General features: G+C 45.6%; 1 protein-coding gene across 1 annotated transcript in view; it reads left to right on the forward strand.

Moving 5' to 3' along the window:
* fscn2b (fascin actin-bundling protein 2b, retinal) overlaps window positions 1-24568 on the forward strand; it is a 66976-nt gene extending 42408 nt beyond the window's left edge. The window contains exons 2-5 of the mRNA XM_072483471.1: window positions 2871-3027; window positions 5398-5519; window positions 6648-6815; window positions 23688-24568. Of these exons, the coding sequence (XP_072339572.1) occupies window positions 2871-3027; window positions 5398-5519; window positions 6648-6815; window positions 23688-23893 (653 nt within the window). The 3' untranslated portion in view covers window positions 23894-24568. The remainder of the gene's footprint in view (window positions 1-2870; window positions 3028-5397; window positions 5520-6647; window positions 6816-23687) is intronic.
* The last annotated feature ends 819 nt before the right edge of the window (window positions 24569-25387 follow it).

The raw sequence follows: 25387 nt of genomic DNA on the forward strand, positions 1-25387 counted from the left end.
TCTCCAATGCGTTAACATCCTGTCTAAAGTGTGCCGCCCAGAACTATACACAATACTCCAGTTGAGGTCTAATTAGTGTTTTGTATATGTTCAGGATGATTTCCTTGCTTTTTTAATTACATTCCTCTATGGGGAGTAAGTTATGAGTTCACAACCAATTCAGTAATCTCCGCCCTCCAACCTCACTGCATTTCGTGGGGTGGAGGGTGTTATATTACTTGAAGTAATATATGTTACTCATTTGTTTATGCCGAGAAGTTCTTAACTTTGATGATGATGAATACTCAAAGTCGTCCAGTGATATCAAATAATTTATTGAGTAACTAATCAATTAACTTGTGATTCTTTAATACTTTTACCAGCTATTAAATTAGACAAGATGGAATTAGATTAAACTATGAATATTATGCTTACACTCTGAGCTAACCCTACACTTCTGTTCTCCAGTCAGAACACATCCGAAAAGAGCGGGAAAACAGATTGAGCTTGTATTTATACTCCCTGGTAGTGTTGCCTACTAGTGCTCTTCTGACTGTACTGACTACACATTCACCCTTTATGTCTATGCATATACAGAGATCACTACAGAGGGGATCATGTAAAATTTGAGGGGTGGCCCCAGCCCACCACCTTTCACCATCGCCAAGCTGTCTCCTAATAATACAGTAGGTGGGCTCACCCACCATTGCAAAAATAATAATTAACAGTCATTTGAGCTTGTCACCAAGCCAACTAACCCTAATATTTTACGGCCCACACCATAATATGGTTGGCACACGAGCGGGCAGGTTGTTTTTTAAACACAGTATGAAAATGTGGGAAGGAAGAAGGTGGAACGTCGTTTTGCAGGGTGGGGGTGCCTGTGCAAATTGGGTCACCCCTCCTAAGATGTTACCCCCTCCCCCCTCCCACTTTATTCCTTTCTGTCTGGCTTCCAAAACCCACGCTCTCAAAGCCTTCAACCCTTCTTTGATTTCTTGCCAGCCTAAAAGCAAGGAGCTTACCTGGCTCTAGGATCCAAGAAAGTTCTACATGGGCCTGCTTGCAGTTCCAGCAGTGCCCACTACTCAGTTCTGATGACGCTGGGACTGCAAGAGGTGCTGGACAATCAAATCGTCTGGCAGCTCTTGAAGGCAGGTCTTCCTCGTACTGAGCGCAGAAGTCCAATCCTCAGTCATAGCCCACTGGCAGTGCCTATGGGGAGGGTTTTTTCAGGTGCCTCAGCTGCTAGTCAACTCTTGCACTGGTGAACAATATATCCCACCCCATACCTTGTGAATTCCAGCCCCTGCAGACTACACCCTGTCTGATCCCAATGAGCATTGTCATGGGAGATCAATTCGTAATATTTGAATATCTTGTGTCCTTATTTCAGAAAACCTATGCTGCGTTCAGCATGTTGAAACAAACACCTTCCACCTTCCACCTTAAAAACAACCAACAAATCTCACCTTGTCATAGTTGTAAAATAAGCCACTTTTTGCGCACGTGTTGAGGGGAGTTTGTTTCATATTATTCCCCAATATCAGAAGTTGGACAGAGATTGGTCTTACTCACCTGACCCTTGCTTGTAACAATGCCAGGGAATTCCTAATGTCAATCTGATAGACAGGGAAACAATTCTCTCACAAACTTATTTCCTAGTAATACATGTTCTGAGAAGGTCCATTTCATCTGTGGACCCTAGGGATTGCTGTGTTATGCTGCTTCGGATAACACAAGCTGCTACTTAATGCAGTCTTAACTAAAGGATGCTCCAGACTCTGAAATGAGTTCAACGTGTTTATTGAACTATTAACACAGTTCTCAAATGAGTTTGACTCTCTGCTAAACTAACTGTAGTAACTCAGTCTAACTGTAGCAGCTTGCTCTAAGCCATGTGCTGGGGTGCGATGCTGCTGATCAACCCTGTCTAACTCTCTAGATGTCTGTCTGTGGAAAGAGGCAGGGTGTGAGTGCCTCATCCCTTTTATAGTGTTTACGTCATGCCCCCTTGTGGTGATGCCACCTCTGATTATCCTGACTGCCCATTGGTTGTGTTCTACTCTGAGTGTTTATTGGTTGCATGTTTGCATATCATGACAGAGATGTCACTTGAATACTGGACAGACTGTAGTCATACTGGTATCTGTTTAACATTTGTTTATTAGTACTACACCTAAACAGGTTACAGAGTAGGCATATTGTTCCTGAGCATGGTGCCCCAATCTCTCAGAGTCTAACACATAACAGGCTAATGTCACTGGACACCATCATTTATTATTATTATTCCATCAAGGGATGTGGTTGGCGCTGACTAGGCCAGTATTCATTGCCCATCCCTAATTGCCCTTGAAGAGGTGGTGGTGAGTAGCCTTCTTGAACCGGTTGCCGTCCATGAGTTGTCGGTACGTCCACAGTGCTGTTAGAGAGGGAGTTCCAGGATTCTGACCCAGTGACAGTGAAGGCACGGCGATATATTTCCAAGTCAGGATAGTGAGTGGCTTGGAGGGGAACTTCCAGGTGGTGGGGTTCCCAGGTATTTGCTGTCCTTGTCCTTCTAGATGGTAGTGGTGGTGGGTTTGGAAGGTGCTGTATTCCATTATTCGCAAGGACACACAATTTGAGCTGGCACACCTTTGCCAGTGTTTATGCTCCAAATGATCCTCTTTCAACTTCATTTTAACTCACCCTTTCAACGCACGCTTCTATTCCTGTTTCCCTCAGTTTCTCCTTAAATGCATCTCCATTTTTTCTAGTTTTGATCACACAACACTGAATAACTGAAACCGAGTAGGTGCCCAGGGAGAAATTAGACATTTCTCCGTAAGTAATATGTAGAAAATTGTGACCAGATCATTAATTGAATCCAATTGTGTTTTCTTGGTCAGGTGTGAATATCTCAGCCAATCAGGATGAAGAAACAAATCAGGAAACATATCAAATGGAAATTGACAAAGAAACAAAGAAATGCATCTTACGTACACACACGGGGAACTTCTGGACATTGGTGACTCATGGAGGGATCCAATCCACAGCTTCTGAAATGCAAGTTGCCCTAGTCATTCAAAACATAACCTTTTCATTGTAAAGCTAGACTGGTCACTATTTTACTGTCATGTCAGCTAACAAACCCAGTTGAGGGTGTCTTTCCCTACATACATACCAGCCATTTACTTATCAAAGCCCGTGGAGGTGGCACGGTGACGCAGTGGTTAGCACTGCTGCCTCACAGTGCCGAGGACCCGGGTTCGATCCCAGCCCCGGGTCACTGTCCGTGTGGAGTTTGCACATTCTCCCTGTGTCTGTGTGGGTCCCACCCCCACAACCCAATGATGTGTGGGATAGGTAGATTGGCCATGCTAAATTGCCCCTTAATTGGAAAAGAAAGGATTGGGCACTTTAAATTTAAAAAAAAAAAATTTCAAAGCCCGTTGATGGTGTCTGTCCCTACATACATACCAGTCATTTACTTATTAGCCCAAATACTGACTCTCAAAGCCAAGTCAGTAGTTTTCTGGATATTTACTGGGAAGCCTGTGTTTCAACACTCTTTGTTGTCACCAGAGTTTTCACTGATCCCAGTGAGCACTGCAACAGGAGATCGATATTAGTAATATTGAAAACCCTTTGTTCAGAAAGCTGAAATTGCATTCAGCATGTTGAAACAAGTATCTTCCACCTTTAAAACAGCCAACAAATTTCACCGCAGCCATAGGTTTTAAAAAAAAAACCTTTTAGAGACATTTGGCCCGGACAAGTTCCCAGTAGGAGATCTGCTCTGGGGAGGGAGGGAGGTCTGATTGGGATGAGGGGACTACAGAATGGTGGGATCGGGGGTGGTCTGATAAAGAGGAGCTTGAGGAGCAGGAAGGGGGCACTCCCCCTCCTCCTGGTACACAAGCAGAGCTCCAAAGTACCTTCTCCTCAAAACTGCCCTTGTCTTCCTTCATTTACATATTTAAAATATCAACTCACTTCCTGGGAATTGGTTACCTATCCCGTTCCCCAGTCAGGCCTGGAAGGTGGTAGATTGGAGTCGGCTTTCTGACACATTGGGAATTTTTTCCGATTTAAACCGCACCATCCCAAACACACACAATCACACAAATCCCAAACACTGCCATATGATCAAGTAGCTTCACTTTAAAGAGGTGTTTGAAATTAGGTTAAAAAATGGCAAATAGTTGAGGAAAATGAGTCAAGAGGGCAGGACTGTAGTGATTAAATAATCAGCCTTCACAGATGCAGCAGACATAGAGGGGACCAAGAAATAATCTGAAGTCAGAGGTGGGGAGTGCAAGTAGGGTCATATAGGTGAAGAAGCTTAACTCCAATACAGTGGAGTTAGGGTGAAGATCAGAGAAATGAGTTTGCTGCAATGCAGATAGAGCTCAGCAAAGACCGGACAGATAATATACAGGAGTCTGCACAGTACAAGATATGGGCCATGGAATCCGGGTGCAACTTTGTGTTTGGGAAGAGGGTAGAAAGTGAGGCTGGTAAGAGAGAGATTGAGAAATCAACCCTAAACTTAATGAAGGTTTAAATTCAGGTTAATAATGTGGAGGACAGTGGACCAAACCATATTCACAACCAATTTCACAACCTCAATGCCCATGGAAATAAAAATTGAAGAGACATATAACAGACACATACTGACCATTTGTCTCTATAACCTAAGATCTAAATTGTGTGAATGATATGACAACATTTTATGGTGTGTAAATGTTATTTCCATAGTCACTGTTCATTTTGTCATTTCATTTCCAATATCTCCCCAATGAAATGTTACCAACAGCTCTTCAATATCATGCTATCACCACTCCCATTACTTCACCAGGATCATGTTGCTGGATTTTGATTGTGTTATGTTTATGACATGTGTAACACTATGTACAACTGGTAAAAAGTGAGTTTTGTAATCTATACCTCCCCTAATTGTAATGAATACCATCAACGCACACAAATTAAATTCACAGAAGCGACATACATCTCACACACACCGGGACCCTTTCTCTGCAAACAAAAGGAATATGTAGCTTTTTTGAATTGCCCGGGAATTTGGGAAGCCTGTAGTTCCTGTTTGGTTTCTCCATGGCAATGCCTCAGCCAATCAGTTCCGACTGCCAACCAATCAGCACCCTTCTCTCCCATTGTATAAACTGTTGTGATCGTTTGAAATTTGGTGTTCTTGTTTTTGTCCTGATGAGTGTAAGATGAAAAGCTTCGATGTCATGGCTCTTTTCAGCAATATTGAAGATTTGTACTACCAAGCAGCTGTTTACACACCAAAGTGGTATACATTGCAGCTTTGGTGTCCAGGTTTAAGGCAATTGCCTGGACAGGAACTAGTGAGAGATGATTGCTGGGATGATGACCAGTTTTCTGAACAGATTTTTCCTTTTACTAATCCAGAGATGCCAACTGTATGTTTGAAATCGAATGGCGTGAACGAAGAATAGCAATCAAGGCTAACAATGGCAAATACATTTGTACAAAGAAAAATGGGCAGCTTGCATCAGTGAGTGATTCAGCAGGTAAATTAATATAGAGTCAAAGAGGCTTTAAAAATATGAGATATAGTGATGGGTTTAATTCTGTTATTTTCGGTAACTACTATCTATCAATTCTAATTCTCAGCATTGCCTCTGGTATTATACCAGTAATTAACAGGGATATTGTTTTTGTGTTACAAAGGTTATCACTTGAAACAGGTTAATTTCCTCATTCAAATGATGGGTAAGAAATTCATGAATATGCGAACATATTGGGACAATTGCAATTTCAAAGGAAAAAAAGCACAAGATTTAATGAGAAGCTTCAATAAGGATCCCAATCAAATTTAAGTTCACTAATTCGTCCCTTGTTCCAAGGACAAAAAGCTGCATATTATTCACAATCTTGGAATCTAGAAGAAATAGTTTCCTGGTTGGTGACCAAGGTACAGTGATCACATCTAACCTGCATGTATTTATTAGCTATTCCTATAACGATCACGATTATTGAATCGTATGAGTAAATGGCTGCTGTTAATTTAGTTTCAAAATCATCACTTTGAATTTCTTATTCAAAGCAATGAAGCCAAGAATCTCATTAACCTAAATGTTTTAGGGAATGACATACTTTACCACATCCCATTTAACTCTCGAATTGTTCATTAAGATGCAAATGAAAGGAACAAGAAATATAAGCGGGTTATTTGTACAATACATTGATATACAAGTTACTTACATTAAATTTATACAATATAAACATCGTTGGATGTTTCGCTGTGGGATATAGGAAAATACATTCAGACGGACTTTGATTACTAAAGGTCCTTTCTAAATCTTGTGTTTGAAAAGCTGTGGCTTGAAATTGCACTGTGCGATATTAGTAACAAATATGTTTGCACATTCATATGGGTTTCTTGCCTGGTATTTTAATAAAGACAAGAGACAATTTTAACGCCTTTGCTGAAATACGAAACTGAGGAATTTCAAACAATTGTTAATAATAAACAGCACCAACTGGCATCCTTTACATTCCTACTAGGATGCTAAAATTGATCTATGATGAAAGGATCAAAGGTAAGATAAATCCCCGCAGAATAATTGATTGTATGTCATTACAGCTGAAGCTGTGATCAAAATCAAGGTAATGTTTCTATCTTGATGTTGCTTCAGGTGAAGATGAAGAGTTTACATTGAGACTCATTAATAGGCCTATCCTGGTACTACGAGGAGACCATGGGTTCGTCAGTTACCACAAAAGCTCAAGCACACTTGATGCCAATCGGTCAGTTTATGATGTCTTTCAACTCGTTTTTGAAAATGGAGCCTATCATATTAAAGGTGAGTGGCTGGACCCTAAGGGACACTTGCACAGATCATTTACAGATAGTTCTGTATTAAAGTATTGCGATAACTTATTTTTCTAGGAGCCTCTGGGCCCTTTGGTCTGGCTTCAAGAGCAATTGTTACAACGTGCTTCAATTGCTAAAGTGGTTCGGAGGAATTTCACCAACCCTCAGATAAGTTGTTGAGTAGGACATCTCATTGCCCTAAAGCATCTCACCTAAACAAAGATAAAATGGCTCAGTGTATTTCACTTTATCTGTGAAACTTAAAGGGCATTATGTCTTGGTTCCGTCAAGATCCTTAGTGACTCACTTCAAAATGACTTTCCAGGGGCGCTTGAAGAATCCTACTTCAGACAACCTCAATGCCATTGCAACATTATTGCTTTAACATTATTAACATGAACAACATTCTCACTATCCCCTCTCCTCACTCAAGCCCTTGAATTTGGAAGCTTAGGTGGTCTGGAGGTTATAGGACCCTCCCACATCTTTGTTATTCTATTGGGAGAGTGGTTCTGGTTCTGGTTCCTGATGTTGGCTTGGAGGCTGGACTGGTATTTGGATACGGTTTCATCCATTTCTTCCATGAATTAACGTTAAACCAAGTCTGGTTGGTCTGGCTGGTTTGGCCGCGTATGTTTCTTGTTATTCTTGAGTGGGTGGGCGAAAATGGTGTCTGTCTGCTGGCCTTTTCTTCTTCATTTTTCATTTGGGCCTACAGTAAGCTCTCTGAGGCTGAGGAAGAGCATTCCTGTGGCAAAACATAGATTGAGTGGCATGGTCATTTCTGTTTTTAGCTGTTGATGGTGCGAGACTGCTATGAGGTTCCAGCATCCCTTGTGATTCTGGCATAGTGCACAGTGGTGGGCATATTTATCATCATCATAGTTGAAGGTAGAGGCTCCTCAGACTGTTGATCCTTCTCTGGTGCCACTTCCACCAAAGGTGCTATGGTAATCTCATGTGCAGTAGTTTGGTCTAATCTTTAGGAACTTTCCAGGACCTGGAATGATGATGGACCATCCTGTATTCTTTAGTGTTTGAGGATTCAGGACTGCTGCCCTGGCCAACTATCGACTGTGATAATCTTGATATTTTCTGCCATCTCTGCTCAGAAGAGAGAAAGGCTGATTCCGGACATCATACTTCAGGTCAAAGATCTGTTTGTCATCAGTACATCGATCTTTCCTGTGAGGCTTCTTCGCATCTGGCAACGTATCCCTGCTGGGTAGACTTTGGGCAGCAAGGTAGCATAATGAAATGAAATGAAAATCGCTTATTGTCACAAGGAGGCTTCAAATGAAGTTACTGTGAAAAGCCCCTAGTCGCCACATTCCGGCGCCTGTTCAGGGAGGCTGTTATGGGGATTGAACCGTGCTGCTGGCCTGCTATCAAAGCCAGCGATTTAGCCCTGTGCTAAACAGCATAAGTGGATAGCACCGTGGCTTCAAAGCGCCAGGGTCCCAGGTTCGATTCCCCACTGGGTCACTGTCTGTGCGGAGTCTGCACGTTCTCCCCGTGTCTGCATGGGTTTCCTCCGGGTGCTCCGGTTTCCTCCCACAGTCCAAAGACGTGCAGGTTAGGTGGATTGGAAAGCTAAATTGCCCCTAGTGTCCAAAAAAGGTTAAATGGCGTAATTGAGTTAGGGGATAGGGTGGAAGTGAGGGCTTAAGTGGATCGGTGCAGACACGATGGGCCGAGTGGCCTCCTTCTGCACTGTATGTTCTATGGGTGGTTCAAGAATTGTTTTCTTTGACTTGGGTGGTCCCTGTGGTTTTGTGACCTGATATTGAAGACTGAGGTTTGGGTTCCACTCCAGGTAGTGTTCTCCCCCTTAGGATGGCCATGTGTTGTTCGCGTAGCTCAGGTAATCTAACCAGCTGGATTTCTTTGTCAAGAGTTAGATCATCTTTAGCTTGTAAGAGGTCAGAGATTGAATCGTCTGCAAAACCCACCATGGTTCTCTTTCGGATGAGCTCACACTATAAATTGCCACATTTACATCCCTCGATCAGCTTGTGGAGATTATTTATGAAGGAATCAACAGATTCCCCAGGCAGCTGGAGTTCCTTATCAAATTCGGCTCGCTCCAATATTTTGTTGGACCTCAGGTTGAAATATACATCGAAAGATTTTAAAACATCAAATTTGACAGATCACTCATCGATAGCTTGTCATTCAATAATGTAATCTGCAATTGCCCCAAGTGCATAAAGAAGCGTACTGACTTGTTTTGCTGCGGATTCTTTATTTATATCTGTAGCAATACTGTATCTTGCAAATCGTTTTCTCAAAAGACTCCAATCTGAGACTGGTCTGGGCCATGGAGTGAATCCCGGTGGAGCTGAAAGCATGAAATTGTGATCAATTTTGAAGATTTTTAAAAGGGTGGGTACCGTTGTAGAATTATCGGCTTCCAAGATGGCATGTCTGTTCACGACTGAACAACGAATCTTCCCGTGCTTGCCATTTTTTTCACGGGCTCTCCAAAATGTTTCTGCCTGAAGAAAAAAGGCCTACATTGCCTGCCAACTTAATGTAATCAGCAGTGGAGCATTGCAAGTCGGGCGCATAGAAAAGAACTGCAGGCTTTCTGCTTAGGAAATTGGATGGTCGTAAGGTACCTGAAGTAGACTAAAATTGATGATTAATGATTCTTTTCTTTGACAACTGCAGGAGCCACGTGTTGCGACTTGGGAGAAGGAATAGCAATGGGTGTCTTTCAAACGGTCCCTCTGGCCAGGTTTCTCCCGGCTGACTGGCCTGAATTTTGTGCTTTGTGTGCTCTGCTTGCTAATGCTGGGCTTGCAAGGGAGATTCATTGGAGTAAAACTTCTACCTTTTCACTTGCATGTTCTCTTTTTGGAGAGCTTTCTTTCTGATGAATTTGCTGCGTTTCTGCAGCTTCAGTTGAGAATCCATTGAAGGTGTCCTTTTTCTTAATTTTTCTGCATTCTTGTGAGGATAAGAGTTTTCAACCCAGATACTGCCACCATGTTTCAAACACAATGAACTATTCTTGAGTATATTAACAGCAAACCATAGAATCCCTACCGTGCAGTAGGAGGCCATTTGGCCCATCGAGTCTACACCAACGCTCCAAAAGAGCACCTCAATGACTATCGTCCAGTGGCCCTGACTTCAGTCGTAATGACGTGATTCGAGAGGTTGGACATGAAGCGCATCAACTCCATACTTCCAGAACGCCTTGGTCCACTGCAATTCGCATACCGCCGCAACCGGTCCACAGTGGACACCATCTCCCTTGCCATACACTCCTCCCTAGAGCATCTCAACAACAAGGACTCCTACATCAGACTCCTATTTATTGACTACAGCTCCGCTTTCAACACCATAATCCCAGCCAAGCTCATATCAAAGTTCCAAAACCTCAGACTTGGCTCGTCACTCTGCAACTGGATCCTTGACTTTCTGACCCACAGACCACAATCAGTAAGAATAAACAACAACTCCTCCACAATATCAAAAGTGTCAAACTTTTCGGAAGGACAGAGTGGATGGTAAGGGAGGTGGTGTAGCTCTGTTATTTAAGGATGACATCCGGGCAACAGTAAGGGATGACATCGGTGCTATGGAGGATAAGGTTGAATCCATTTGGGTGGAAATCAGGAATAGTAAGGCGAAAAAGTCACTGATAGGAGTAATCTATAGGCCACCAAATAGTAACATTATGGTGGGGCAGGCAATAAACAAAGAAATAACAGATGCATGCAGAAATGGTACAGCAGTTATCATGGGGGATTTTAATCTACATGTTGATTGGTTTAACCAGGTCGGTCAAGGCAGCCTTGAGAAGGAGGTTATAGAATGAATCCGCGATAGTTTCCTAGAACAGTATGTAATGGAACCTACGAGGGAACAAGCGGTCCTAGATCTGGTCCTGTGTAATGAGACAGGATTGATTCATGATCTCATAGTTAGGTATCCTCTCGGAAGGAGCGATCACAATATGGTGGAATTTAAAATACAGATGGAGGGTGAAAAGGTAAAATCAAGCACTAGTGTTTTGTGCTTAAACAAAGGAGATTACAATGGGATGAGAGAAGAACTAGCTAAGGTAGACTGGGAGCAAAGACTTTATGGTGAAACAGTTGAGGAACAGTGGAGAACCTTCCAAGTGATTTTTCACAGTGCTCAGCAAAGGTTTATACCAACAAAAAGGAAGGACGGTAAAAAGAGGGAAAATCGACCGTTATCTAAGGAAATAAGGGAGCGTATCAAATTGAAGGAAAAAACATACAAAGTAGCAAAGATTAGTGGGAGGCTAGAGGACTGGGAAATCTATAGGGGGCAACAGAAAGCTACTAAAAAAGCTATAAAGAAGAGTAAGATAGATTACGAGAGTAAACTTGCTCAGAATATAAAAACAGATAGTAAAAGTTTCTACAAATACATAAAACAAAAAAGAGTGGCTAAGGTAAATATTGGTCCTTTAGAGGATGAGAAGGGAGATTTAATAATGGGAGATGAGGAAATGGCTGAGGAACTGAACAGGTTTTTTGGGTCGGTCTTCACAGTGGAAGACACAAATAACATGCCAGTGACTGATGGAAATGAGGCTATGACAGGTGAGGACCTTGAGAGGATTGTTATCACCAAGGAGGTAGTGATGGGCAAGCTAATGGGGCTAAAGGTAGACAAGTCTCCTGGACCTGATGGAATGCATCCCAGAGTGCTAAAAGAGATGGCTAGGGAAATTGCAAATGCACTAATGATAATTTACCAAAATTCACTAGACTCTGGGGTGGACCCGGCAGATTGGAAATTAGCAAACGTGACACCACTGTTTAAAAAAGGAGGTAGGCAGAAAGCGGGTAATTATAGGCCAGTGAGCTTAACTTCGGTAGTAGGGAAGATGCTGGAATCTATCATCAAGGAAGAAATAGCGAGGCATCTGGATGGAAATTGTCCCATTGGACAGACGCAGTATGGGTTCATAAAGGGCAGGTCGTGCCTAACTAATTTAGTGGAAGTTTTTGAGGACATTAACAGTGCGGTAGATAACGGGGAGCCAATGGATGTGGTATGTCTGGATTTCCAGAAAGCCTTTGACAAGGTGCCACACAAAAGGTTGTTGCATAAGATAAAGATGCATGGCATTAAGGGGAAAGTAGTAGCATGGATAGAGGATTGGTTAATTAATAGAAAGCAAAGAGTGGGGATTAATGGGTGTTTCTCTGGTTGGCAATCAGTAGCTAGTGGTGTCCCTCAGGGATCAGTGTTGGGCCCACAACTGTTCACAATTTACATAGATGATTTGGAGTTGGGGACCAAGGGCAATGTGTCCAAGTTTGCAGACGACACTAAGATAAGTGGTAAAGCAAAAAGTGCAGAAGATACTGGAAGTCTGCAGAGGGATTTGGATAGGCTAAGTGAATGGGCTAGGGTCTGGCAGATGGAATACAATGTTGACAAATGTGAGGTTATCCATTTTGGTAGGAATAACAGCAAAAGGGATTATTATTTAAATGATAAAATATTAAAACATGCTGCTGTGCAGAGAGACCTGGGTGTGCTAGTGCATGAGTCGCAAAAAGTTGGTTTTCAGGTGCAACAGGTGATTAAGAAGGCAAATGGAATTTTGCCCTTCATTGCTAGAGGGATGGAGTTTAAGACTAGGGAGGTTCTGCTGCAATTGTATAAGGTGTTAGTGAGGCCACACCTGGAGTATTGTGTTCAGTTTTGGTCTCCTTACTTGAGAAAGGACGTACTGGCACTGGAGGGTGTGCAGAGGAGATTCACTAGGTTAATCCCAGAGTTGAAGGGGTTGGATTATGAGGAGAGGTTGAGTAGACTGGGACTGTACTCGTTGGAATTTAGAAGGATGAGGGGGGATCTTATAGAAACATATAAGATTATGAAGGGAATAGATAGGATAGATGCGGGCAGGTTGTTTCCACTGGCGGGTGAAAGCAGAACTAGGGGGCATAGCCTCAAAATAAGGGGAAGTAGATTTAGGACTGAGTTTAGGAGGAACTTCTTCACCCAAAGGGTTGTGAATCTATGGAATTCCTTGCCCAGTGAAGCAGAAAAGGCTCCTTCATTAAATGTTTTTAAGATAAAGATAGATAGTTTTTTGAAGTATAAAGGGATTAAGGGTTATGGTGTTCGGGCCGGAAAGTGGAGCTGTGTCCACAAAAGATCAGCCATGATCTCATTGAATGGTGGAGCAGGCTCGAGGGGCCAGATGGCCTACTCCTGCTCCTAGTTCTTATGTTCTTATGTTCTAATAGCCTCAATACCGGGGCCCCGCAATACTGCGTACTTAGCCCCCTACTATACTCCCTGTACACACACGACTGCGTGGCTAAATTTGCTTCCAACTCCATCCACAAGTTTGCTGATGATACGACCATAGTGGGCCGGATCTCGAATAACGACGAGTCAGAATACAGGCGGGAGATAGAAAGCCTAGTGGAGTGGTGCAGCGACAACAATCTCTCCCTCAATGCCAGCAAAACTAAAGAGCTAGTCATTGACTTCAGGAAGCAAAGCACTGTACACACCCCTGTCAGCATCAACAGGGCCAAGGTGGAGATGGTTAGCAGCTTCAAATTCCTCGGGGTACACATCACCAAAAATCGATGCTACTACCAAGAAAACACAACAGCGCTTATACTTCCTCAGGAAATTAAGGAAATTCGGCATGTCCACATTAACCCTTACCAGCTTTTACAGATGCACCATAGAAAGCATCCTATCTGGCTGCATCACAGCCTGGTATGGCAACTGCTCGGCCCAAGACTACAAGAAACTTCAGAGAGTCGTGAACACAGCCCAGACCATCACATGAAGCTGCCTCCCAACCATTGACTCCATCTACACCTCCCGCTGCCTCGGGAAAGCGGGCGGCATAATCAAAGACCCCGCCAACCCTTCTTACTCACTCTTCCTACTACTTCCATTGGGCAGGAGATATAAAAGTCTGAGAATACGTGTGAACAGACTCAAAAACAGCTTCTTCCCCACCGTTACCATACTTCTAAACGACCGAAGAATCGCCGCAACCGTGCCACGACTCCCCGACACCGGCGCGCGATTCTCCGAGGTGCGGAGAATCGGCGGCATTTACGCCGGCGCGTTTGACGCGCTGCCGGGGGAGGGGGGCTCTGTCCCCGGGGGGGGCCTCCAATGGGGTCTAGCCCATGATTGGGGCCCACCGATCGGCGGGCCAGCCTCTCTCCCCCCCCCCGGGCCTACTTTTCTGCGCGGCCGGCCCCTGAACACCGACGCCATGTTGAGTCGGGGCCGGCGCGCGTAAGAAGTCCCCCGCGCATGCGCAGGTTGGCACAGCCCAACTGCGCATGCGTGGGTTGGCGAGGTGCCCATTTGGCACCGGGAAGGGAGGCTGGAGCGGCGTGAACCGCTCCAGCACCGTGCTGGCCCCCTATGGGGGCCAGAATCGGTCGTCCCCCTGCCCGTTTCGTACCATCGTGAAACGCGACGGCGTTCACGACTGCGCGAACACTTGGGCTCCATTTGTATTTTCTTTTTATTTTATTTTATTTTCATGTACGAATGATCTGTTGAGTTTCTCGGAGAAAAATACATTTTGTCATAATATACACCAGTATATCATGGTGCAGACACACACTGATGGACACACAGTGGGACCAATCAACACACACAACACCGTAGCCAATCACCAGTGAGAGCACACGCACTATAAAGACAGGGGGCATCAGAGTTCCCACTCATTCGAGTTGCAGCTAGCTAGGAGGACAGAGCTCACAGCCTGTTACACAGACATTCACCATGTTCTGAGTGCATCGACTGGTTAGGACAAGGCAAAGGCCTTTAGTTAAAGCTAGTATCGTATTAACCCACAGTCTAAGTAAGTTTAAACAGTTAATGATTCAATAAAATATTGTTGCACTATTTCAAGTGTTAGTGACCTGTATGTGATCCAGAACACCCAACACATCATGATACCAGGAGTGGTGGGATATGAGCACTTCTTAGACCTACCTGTAAGTGATCTGCCTTCCGCCAGCATTCCGTCATCCTGCGACATGGACAACATCAGCCCGCCGCCGCCGCTCCGCATCGCCGGCAACCTCGGGGCCAACTGGAAGATTTTCAAACAGCGCTTCCAGCTCTTCCTCAAAGCCACGGACAGGGAGGGTGCCTCGGACACCAGAAAGATTGCTCGTCTCCTCTCCACGGCCGGGGACCACGCCATCCACATTTTCAACTCTCTCACCTTTGCAGATGATGAAGACAAGACGAAGTTCAAGACGGTCCTCCTCAAGTTTGACACTCACTGCAGCGTAGGTGTGAATACAAGTTTCGGACGCAACGTGTTCCAGCAGCATTTGCAGGGTAAGGATGAACCTTTCCAATCCTTTCTTACGCACCTCCGCATCCTTGCGCAATCTTGCAGCTACGGGCCCACCTCCGACTCCATGATACGCGACCAGATCGTTTTCGGTGCTCAGTCGGACCCCCTACGTCAGCAGCTCCTCAAAGTAAAGCAACTCACCCTAGCGACCGCCATCGAGACCCGTGTCTTACATGAAAACGCCCCGAGATGGTATTCCCGTATACAAGTGGCTGAAACGGCCTCAGCCTGGATGAGGGCGGCCATTTCGCGCGTTTTTCTCAGACTCCTGTGCTTGTACGCACCAAACGAGGGGACAGCGACGTTGAGGAACGTAATGCGCAGGCGCGCACCATGCACGACCGCACTGCGCATGCGCAGTGGTGCAGCGAACGCGCTGACGTCACAACGTGAGGCAACTGTGGCTCCGCCCATTTAAAGCAGCAATGCCCCGCAAAATCTCGACAATGTCTACGATGTGGAAGACCCGGCCACTATGCTGCCTGCTGTCGAGCAGCTCAGCCTGCCAACTCATATCGCTTCAGCCAGCCTCGCAGGAATGTTCGGGCAATTCAACCCACCGTCACCGAGTCCGATGCGAACCTCCCACACAGCAGTGACACCGAGGACCCAAAGGCGCCTTTTCGAGTCGGTGCTGTAACGAAAAACAGGCTGTCCCCGAAGCAAAGACACCAGCCGCTGTCGGTATACAGCATCAATCCAAACGATGAGTGGTGTGCCACCCTGACGGTCAACCAGTCCCAAATACGATTCCGCCTGGACACTGGTGCCTCTGCCAATCTCATGGCGTGGTCTGCTTTCCAAAGCCTTCGTGTCAAACCAGCCATCCTTCCATCGGCCTGCCAGCTATTGGACTACAATGGCAACATCATTCCTGCTACCGGCTCGTGCCAACTTGAAGTGACGCACAAGTCACGGAAAGCCATCCTTCCTTTCCAGATCATGGGCTCCTCGAAGGACTCCCTGCTTGGCGTACAGGCATGCAAGCTGTTGAACCTCGTTCAATGATTTCACCCTCTCTCTCCTGATGAAATGCCCGCCTTCCAGGACGCTGACTTCAGGGCGCAACTCGACGCCATCATCGACCAGCACCGCGACGTCTTCAATGGCATGGGCACGCTCCCATAGACTTACAACATCCTACTCAAACAGAACGCCATGCCTTTGGTGCATGCACCTCGCAGAGTCCCAGCACCCCTCAAGGACCGCCTCAAGCAGCAGCTGCAGGACCTCCAAGATCAAGGAGTGATCTCCAGAGTTACAGAACCAACCGACTGGGTCAGTTCCATGGTATGCGTAAAAAAGCCTCTGGCGAGCTGAGTATTTGCATTGATCCCAAGGATCTGAATCGCAATATCATGAGGGAGCATTATCCAATTCCCAAGCGCGAAGAGATCACATGTGAGATGGCTCGCGCCAAGCTCTTCACCAAATTTGACGCTTCGAAAGGATTCTGGCAAATCCAGCTCGACAAATCCAGCAGGAAACTGTGTACCTTCAACACCCCCTTTGGCAGATATTGTTACAACAGGATGCTGTTTGGGATCATATCGGCTTCAGAAGTGTTCCACAGGATCATGGAACAAATGATGGAAGGCATTGAAGGTGTTCGCGTCGATGACGACAACATAATCATTTGGTCCTCCACCCCGCTGGAGCATGTCAGTCGCCTCCGCGCGTGTTCAAACGCATACGTGAGCATGGCCTTCGCCTCAACAGAGCCAAATGCTCTTTTGGTCAGACGGAACTCAAGTTCCTTGGAGACCACATCTCCCAGTTGGGTGTGCGGCCGGATGTGGACAAGGTGGCTGCTATCACAGCCATGAAAATGCCAGAGGACAAGAAGGCGGTCCTCCGATTTCTGGGCATGGTCAACTTCCTAGGGAGGTTCATCCCTAACCTCACCTCTCATACCACGGCTCTCAGGAACCTGGTCAGGAAGACGACAGACTTCCAATGGCTTCTGCCCACGAGCAGGCACGAAAGAGACAAAATTTCGACCGATGCCAGCAAATCTGGCATTGGGGCAGTGCTCCTGCAACGCGATGAGGCCTCATCATGGGCCCCCGTTGCATATGCGTCACGTGCCATGATCACCATGGAACAGCGCTACGCGCAGATAGAAAAGGAGTGCCTGGGCCTTTAGACCGGTGTCGTCAAGTTTCATGATTATGTGTACTGCCTTCCCCAATTCATCGTCGAGACCGACCATCGCCCGCTGGTCAATATAATACAGAAAGACTTGAACGACATGACGCCTCGTCTCCAGCGTATTCTTCTCAAGCTCCGGCGATATGACTTCCAGCTGGCATACACCCCGGGCAAAGACCTAATCATCGCCGACCCTCTCTCCAGGGCAGTCAACATTCCGTGTGACCCAGCGGGATTCGTCTGCCAGGTTGACGCCCATGTGGCCTTTGTGGCCTCCAATCTACCTGCCACGGATGAACGCATCGTCCAAATTCACCGCAAGACAGCGGCTGACCCTTTGCTACAGTGTGTCATGCGCCACCTAACAGAAGGGTGGCTCAAGGGCCAATGTCCGCAGTTCTACAACATCAGAGATGATCTGGCGGTCGTCGATGGTTTTCTCCTGAAACTGGACTGCATTGTCATCCCGCACAGTATGCGCCAGCTCGTCTTGGAACAGCTACACGAGGGCCATCTTGGCGTGGAGAAGTGCCGCCGACGGGCCCGAGAGGCAGTGTACTGGCCCGGCATCAATGACGACATCGCCAACACAGTTCTCAACTGCCCCACTTGTCAGCGCTTCCAGACGGCCCAACCACGTGAGACCCTACAGCCCCATGAGTTGGTCATGTCCCCTTGGTCCAAGGTCAGCATCAACCTGTTCCACGCGCTGGGCAGGGACTATGTCCTGATTGTAAACTATTTTTCAAACTACCCGGAGGTGGTACGTTTACACAACATCACATCATCTGCTGTCATCCGTGCCTGTAAGGACACCTTTGCCCGACACGGCATCCCACTCACTGTGATGGCGGAAAATGGCCCCTGCTTCGCAAGCCAGGAATGGTCCAACTTTGCCAGGAGGTACAACTTTGTGCATGTGACATCCAGTCCCCTGTACCCCCAATCCAACGGCAAAGCGGAGAAGGGCGTCCACATAGTCAAGCGGCTCCACTGCAAGGCTGCCGATGCTGGATCCAATTTCTACCTCGCCCTGCTGGCCTATCACTTGTGTCCCCTGTCACTGGCCTGTCGCCAGCCCAGCTGCTCATGGGTCGCACCCTGAGGACGACGGTGCCGTCGATTCATGTCCCAGACCTTGACCACGTTCCGGTCCTTCAACGAATGCAACTGTCTCGTGCACAGCGCAAGGCGGCTCATGACTCCCGTGCAGCTGATCTCCCTGCTCTGGCTCCAGATGACAACGTCCGCATCCATCTTCTGGATGGTGGCTGGTCTGCATCCGCTTTGGTTCTTCGACAGGTGGCTCCCCACTCGTTCCTGGTTCATCTACCGGATGGCTCCATTCTGCACCGCAATCAACGTGCCCTTTGTCTCGTTCCGCGCTCGCTACGTGATCCTCCACCATTGCCACGCCCTCCTGTTGACCCTGACCTGGACTATGCATCCTCCTCACTCTGACGCAGTCCAGCCCGCTCCTCAGCCGGCGGCTCCCAACCCACCCTTGAGGCGGTCAACCAGAATTCATCGCCCACCTCGGAGAGTTAATTTGTGAACTTTGTGGACTTATGGACATTCTGATTTGTTCTGTTCTTCCATTTAATCGTTCAAGTGGTTTGTATATAGTGTTCATCTTGTTATTCTTGTGACACACTGTTTTTCTGCACCAGGCACCTTCCCATGTAAATAGCTTAGTTTTTATGTACATAGTCCTGTAAATATTTCACACACACGTAGTCAGGAACATTCACCATACACTATTTATTGCCACGCAGGTACATTTTTTACAAAAGGGGGGATGTCATAATATACACCAGTATATCATGGTGCAGACACACACTGATGGACACACAGTGGGACCAATCAACACACACATCACCGCAGCCAATGACCAGTGAGATCACACGCACTATAAAGACGTGGGGCATCAGAGTTCCCGCCCATTCGAGTTGCAGCTAGCTTGGAGGACAGAGCTCACAGCCTGCAACACAGACATTCACCATGTGCTGAGTGCATCGACTGGTTAGGACAAGGCAAAGGTTAAAGCTAGTATTGCATTAACCCACAGTCTAAGTAAGTTTAAACAGTTAATGATTCAATAAAATAGTGTTGCACTATTTCAAGTGTTGGTGACCTGTATGTGATCCAGAACACCCAACACATCTCTTTTCACTGTACCTCGGTACACGTGACAATAAACTAATCCAGTCTAATCCAATCATCTAGGCCCACTCCCCTGCCCTATCCCCGTAACCCTGTAATTGCACCTAACCCGTGGATATGAAGAGGCAATTTAGCATTGCCAATCCATCTGGCCTGCACATTTTTGGATTTGGGAGGAAACCGGTGCACCCGGAAGAAACCCTCGCAGTCATGGGGAGAATGTGTGAACTCCACATAGACAGTTACTCAAGACTGGAATCAGACCCTGGTCCCTGGCTCTGTGAGACAGCAGTGCTAACCACAGTAAGTCTTGATTAATAACTCGTAACTATACACATATATATAGTTGAGGTTACAGGTATGGAGCTGACTCCATCCTCGGTCCTTACACACGGCTGTCCAATTCTCGACTGACCCTGGCTCCGGGCCATGTGCTTTCTTGTGTGGGTGGTACTGCACTTAGTCCCACATTGACCCTGTAAATACCAGAACCTATTATTACAATGTTCTCCCACTTTAAACTTGAGTCATAATGCAATTGTAACAAAAGTCTGTGTCGTGAATTGGCTGGATGTCAGTGCAAAACTATCCCAAAGTGCAATGAGCTGACTATGTTTAATTTTATGGACACAAGCAATTTAAATAGCTTGTATATACCACAACCACCATTTTGGTCTTACACCGACAATCAACTTAAATTATTGCAGAACACCTGTCTAACACCTCCAGTTTAAAGGAATGCGGTACTTTCTAGTTAAGCGATTGAGCGTGTATGTATATTTAAAAGTTCAAAACACATTTCTAATAATTTCAAGCCCTTTGAATGAGCCATCAATCCATCTGTCAGCTTGGATGGGTGGTAAAGATCCCATGGCATTGTTTTGCAGAAGATCTGGGAGTTATCCCTAGTGTCCTGTTTCTTACTCAATCAACATTACAAAAAAAAAACATGACCTGGCTATTATCACGTTGCTTTTTCTGGGAGTTTGATGTGTGCAAAATTAGTTGCTGCCTTTCCGACATTACAACAGTGACTACATTTTAAAAGTACCTCATTGGCTGTAAAAAAAATTTTGAGTCACGCCATGTTTGTGAAAAGAGCTAAATGGGTGGAAGTCTTTCTCTTTTCCCAGCATTCTGTCTTTTCCATGGGAAAAGTGATGAATGTCTTAACTCTTGTAAACATCCATCACTTACTTGCTACATTTAATTGATTTAATAATGGATTAGAAGAATTCAGTGGTGTAAACTTTCAGTGCAATAGTGATCTTCATGTCTGCAAGTTGACCTTAATGAGATGAGATAGCTAGATGCCAGTCGCTTCAGTGTAGTGGTGGCACCTCAGAAAAGGCGGAACCACTAGTTTACAAGTCTTTGGAATAGGAGGGGTGCATATTTACCGTATAAGACATCACACTTTCACCCTTGAGTCAGAACGTTGCCCGGTTCAGCCCCCTGTCCAGGACTTGAGCATGCTATCTGGCCAACAGTACATTACTATGGGAGTGCTGCACTGACTGAAGTGCTGATTCAGAGGAGACATCAAACAGAGTCCAAAGAATCATAGAATTTACAGTGCAGAAGGAGGCCATTTGGCCCATCGCGTCTGCACCGGCCCTTGGAAAGAGCACCCTACTTAAACCCATGCTTCCACCCTATCCTCATAACCCAGTAACCCCACCGAACCATTTGGACATGAAGGGGCAATTTAGCATGGCCAATCCACCTAACCTGCACATTAGGTACTCTAAATTTATAAAAAAACAAACAAAAACAAAAAAGACTTTGGAGCACCTGGAGGAAGCCCATGCAAACACAAGGAGAAAGTGCAAACCCCACACAGACAGTCACCCGAGGCCGGAATTGAACCCAGTTCCCAGGACCCTGGTGCTAACAGTGTGTCATGATGTGGGCTTTAACTTAGAGCAAGTTAGTTTCTCACCTGCCTATTGCAGTAGGAGGTCGGGGCGATTTAAACCACCAGGTTTCATTCCAATGCTGGGAGTGAAGTTGTGCAGAGCAACAATCAGCAGAAAAGCATTGAACGAACCCTCCAGGTTCCAGAAAATGGTGGGGAAGGGATCTTAGGAGTACCTCGTGGGAGGGAAAGTGAGGGGACTAGGGCATGGGAGGTCATGACGTACCTGTGGGTCATGGAGGAGCACTCCAGTGGCAGCTTTCCTGCTCAGACACCGGTTAAAATGTAATCAGGCTGCTTTTTGCATAGCTTTATGAGGCCCCCATTTGTTGGTTACAATTCAAAATGGTGCAAAAGGATTGCGTTATGAGAGAGTAAGGACATTGCCCTGTTTCAATTGCCCACTCACCTGCTTTCCACTTGGTGAGTCGGGTTAAAATCAATCCCCATCTGTTCACCATTTCATGTAGATGTATAAGATCTTATGGCACTCTTTAACAAATTGCAACAAGCTTTCCTGGGGTGCAGTTCAACCTGCAATCCTTAACCAACAATGGATCAATTATTCACATATCTCATTGGGCTTGTCAAACTTCACTGTGTACAAATTGGCTGCCACATCTACCTGCAGAACAATTATGGCCACACTTCGGAACAAAAAAGAAATTCATTGCATAGGAATTACTTCGCAACATCTTGAGGATATGATAAGATTCTATACAAATGTGAGTTCTTCCTTCCTGACAGAATTTGAAAAGCTTGCTGCCATCACTTAACTTTGTGCATTCATTGTAAATACACAATACACTGGCATTACCGTGGGGATTTCATGCCTAACGTAGTCTCCCATCCAAATGAGATGTTATAAACTTGAGACTGGGAGGATGATGAAAAGCTGAAATAAGCTGCTGCAAATTCTATAAAACAATGCACATTGTGCAATTCATGAAGTGTTCTACCCTTGATTAATTAGGGCGCTGCATTTACGAAGCATGATGGTACTCAGAGATCATTCATGTTACTTCGTAATTCAAAACGGCTGCATAACTTTCAAAATCTTGAAAAGCCACAAATTTTTAATAAAGTCTCTAGCCACGAATGCAGTAAAAGATTATCCAGCAATATATGACCAAATACAGCAATGAAATCATTAATGTGTATACTCACATCCCAACGTGAACTATCTAGGCCAGATTAAGATAGAGGTATAAATTTTTATACTTACATAATAATAATTTTTATTGTCACAAGTAGGCTTACATTAACGCTGCAATGAAGTTACTGTGAAAAGCCCCTCGTCGCCACACTCCGGCGCCTGTTCGGGTACACTGAGGGAGAATTCAGAATGTCCAAATTACCTAACAGCACGTCTTTCGGGACTTGTGGGAGGAAACCAGAGCACCCAGAGGAAACCCACGCAGACACTGGGTGAGCGTGCAGACTCCACACAGGCAGTGACCCAAGCCAGTATTCGAACCTGGGACTCTGACGCTGTGAAGCAACAGTGCTAACCACTGTGCTACCGTGCCGCCACATATATAAATGTGTATTTATAAAAATAAGTATATCTATATTTAATAGAGATTAAAAATCCAATTAGTATTAGCCTTAGTATCTCAAGAGGATTGGCTGGACCCAATAGTCCAGAGAACATGAGTTCAATTCCCATCATGGCAGTTTGAGAATTTGGATTCTGTTTAAAGAATATATCTGGTATCAGTAACAAATGACCATAATAAAGCTGTTGGATCATCATCAAAACTCCATGTGGTTCAGTGATGCCTTTGGGGACGGAAACCCGCTGTTCTTGCCCCGTGTGGCATCATGCCAGTCCCACACCGAGGTGGTTGCCCCCTAACTGATTTTAGAGCAATTTAAGGTGAGCCGCCACCACATTCTCAAGGCAACTTGATGTTGGGATTGTCAGCGATGCCCACATCACGAGATTTGGTAATTTTTAAAAAAAATCATCTAAGGATTCTATTAGGGTGGCAAAGGAATGGAGAAGTGTAGGCATCCATGGTACTAAGCAGATGCATTAATCGTAAAGGAAATAAACCTGGAGAAAGATTAAACTGCAAATGCAGGCTGCTACCAGAACATTTGTAAGGAAATAATTCATGATGAAGAGCAATGTTGTCCAGTAAACTAGAAAATGAAGCCTGATCACATAGTGAAGGGATGACTTTGTGTGGCTCTTTATAATTTGATTTAATGGACGCTAGCTCTGTACCCTCATATCCCTGAGCGCGTATGTTCTTTCTTCACAGGCTCTGGTGGCAAGTTCTGGTACATATCCAGCACCGGGACAATCTGTACTGACGGTGTCATTCCCGAAGACTTTTACCTAGAGTTCCGAGATCATGGTCGACTGGCTATCAAAGGAAAGAACAAAAAATATCTGCGAGGAAACCAAGCAGGCACACTAAGGGCAGATGCAGATGAAGTGGATAGTTCAACACTATGGGAATATTAAAGGATAGCAGCAGCCTCGGGCTGATCTCCAGCTGTATTCCTTATCTACAATCTGAAGGACATGTGGAGCAAAATTTGAGGACTACCTGCAGAGATTAATATTAAAATGTTAATTCATGCCCTTTGATAAGAATCCAGCAACTCAACTTGTAACCAAAATAGGTGCCGCTTTAAACCTCATGCTATAAATGTTTGGACCTTTGATGAGATACTGATTTGCTGATACAGTTGTGACCCCTGTCTCATTCAAAGTGGTATATCATATTTTTAATGTCTTGTGAGCTTTATTTTCTGTTATTTAATACAGGATAGGATGTTTTTCAAACTCACACCAGTTAGGTGCTAACTGACTGTTTTGTAGTTATCAGAAGGATTTGAGCTAGTTTTATTTGACCCCTGGTTATCTTGTTGCACCAGCATTACGCAGGAGTGGGAATATTGGAAACAGGTTCTATAAAATCCAGTTGGTAATACACTGTAACCAACAGAGGAAGTGGTGGCGTAGTGGTATTGTCATTGGACTAATAATCCAGAGACCCAGGATAATTCTCTGGGGACTCAGGTTCGAATCCCACCACAGCAGTTGGTGAAATTTGAATTCAATAAAAATCTGGAATTAAAGGTCTAACGGTGACTGTGAAATCAATGAAATCAATAAAGCTAGTTGGTTCAGGAATGTGTGTGGTAGTATGTATCAGGGGTCATGTGGGACTGGAAGCCCTAATGTCATTGGCTGACAGATCCCGGGTCCTGGTTGGCCGTGGACCTCTAGCTCCGCCCTGAAGGCGGAGTATAAGAAGCCGGAGTCCTCCCCCGCAGGCCAGTCTACTACCGAGCTGCGGGGGAACAGACACGCTTAATAAAGCCTCATCGACTTCACTCTATTCGTCTCTCGGAGTCTTTGTGCGCTACAATTTATTAAGCGTGCCTAAAAAGGACTATGGAGCTCAGGATCATCCCGGAATGCCTGAGGATCAGCCCCCACGCAGTGAACGCGGCAGCAGCTTTCAAGCATTGTTGTTTCGAGGTCTACCTCAGAACGGCCACCGGCCGGGTCACAGAAGACCAAAAACTACAGGTCCTGCACTCGAGGTTAAGCACGGAGATTTTCTCTTTCATCGAAGACGCAGAGGATTTCCAGACGGCGTTCGCAGCACTGAAAAGTCTCTATGTCCGCCCAGTAAACCAGATCTACGCTCGCTATCAACTCGCAACGAGACGGCAAAGTCCCGGAGAATCGATAGATGAATTCTACGGCGCTACTAATTTTGGGACGAGCCTGCAGCTGCCCTTCGGTGAACGCAAATGAACACACGGACATGTTAATGCGCGATGCTTTTGTGGCAGGTATGAACTCCTCCCAAATCCGCCAAAGACTTCTAGAAAAAGAGTCGCTAGGACTCTCAGAGGCACGGGCCCTAGCAACCTCCCTAGGCGTGGCCGCGCGTAATACCCGCGCCTACGGCCCCGACCGCGCGGCAGCCCATTGGGCTCC

This window comes from Scyliorhinus torazame, chromosome 18, assembly GCF_047496885.1.
Source record: "Scyliorhinus torazame isolate Kashiwa2021f chromosome 18, sScyTor2.1, whole genome shotgun sequence".
In the NCBI taxonomy this organism is placed as follows: Eukaryota; Metazoa; Chordata; class Chondrichthyes; order Carcharhiniformes; family Scyliorhinidae; genus Scyliorhinus; species Scyliorhinus torazame.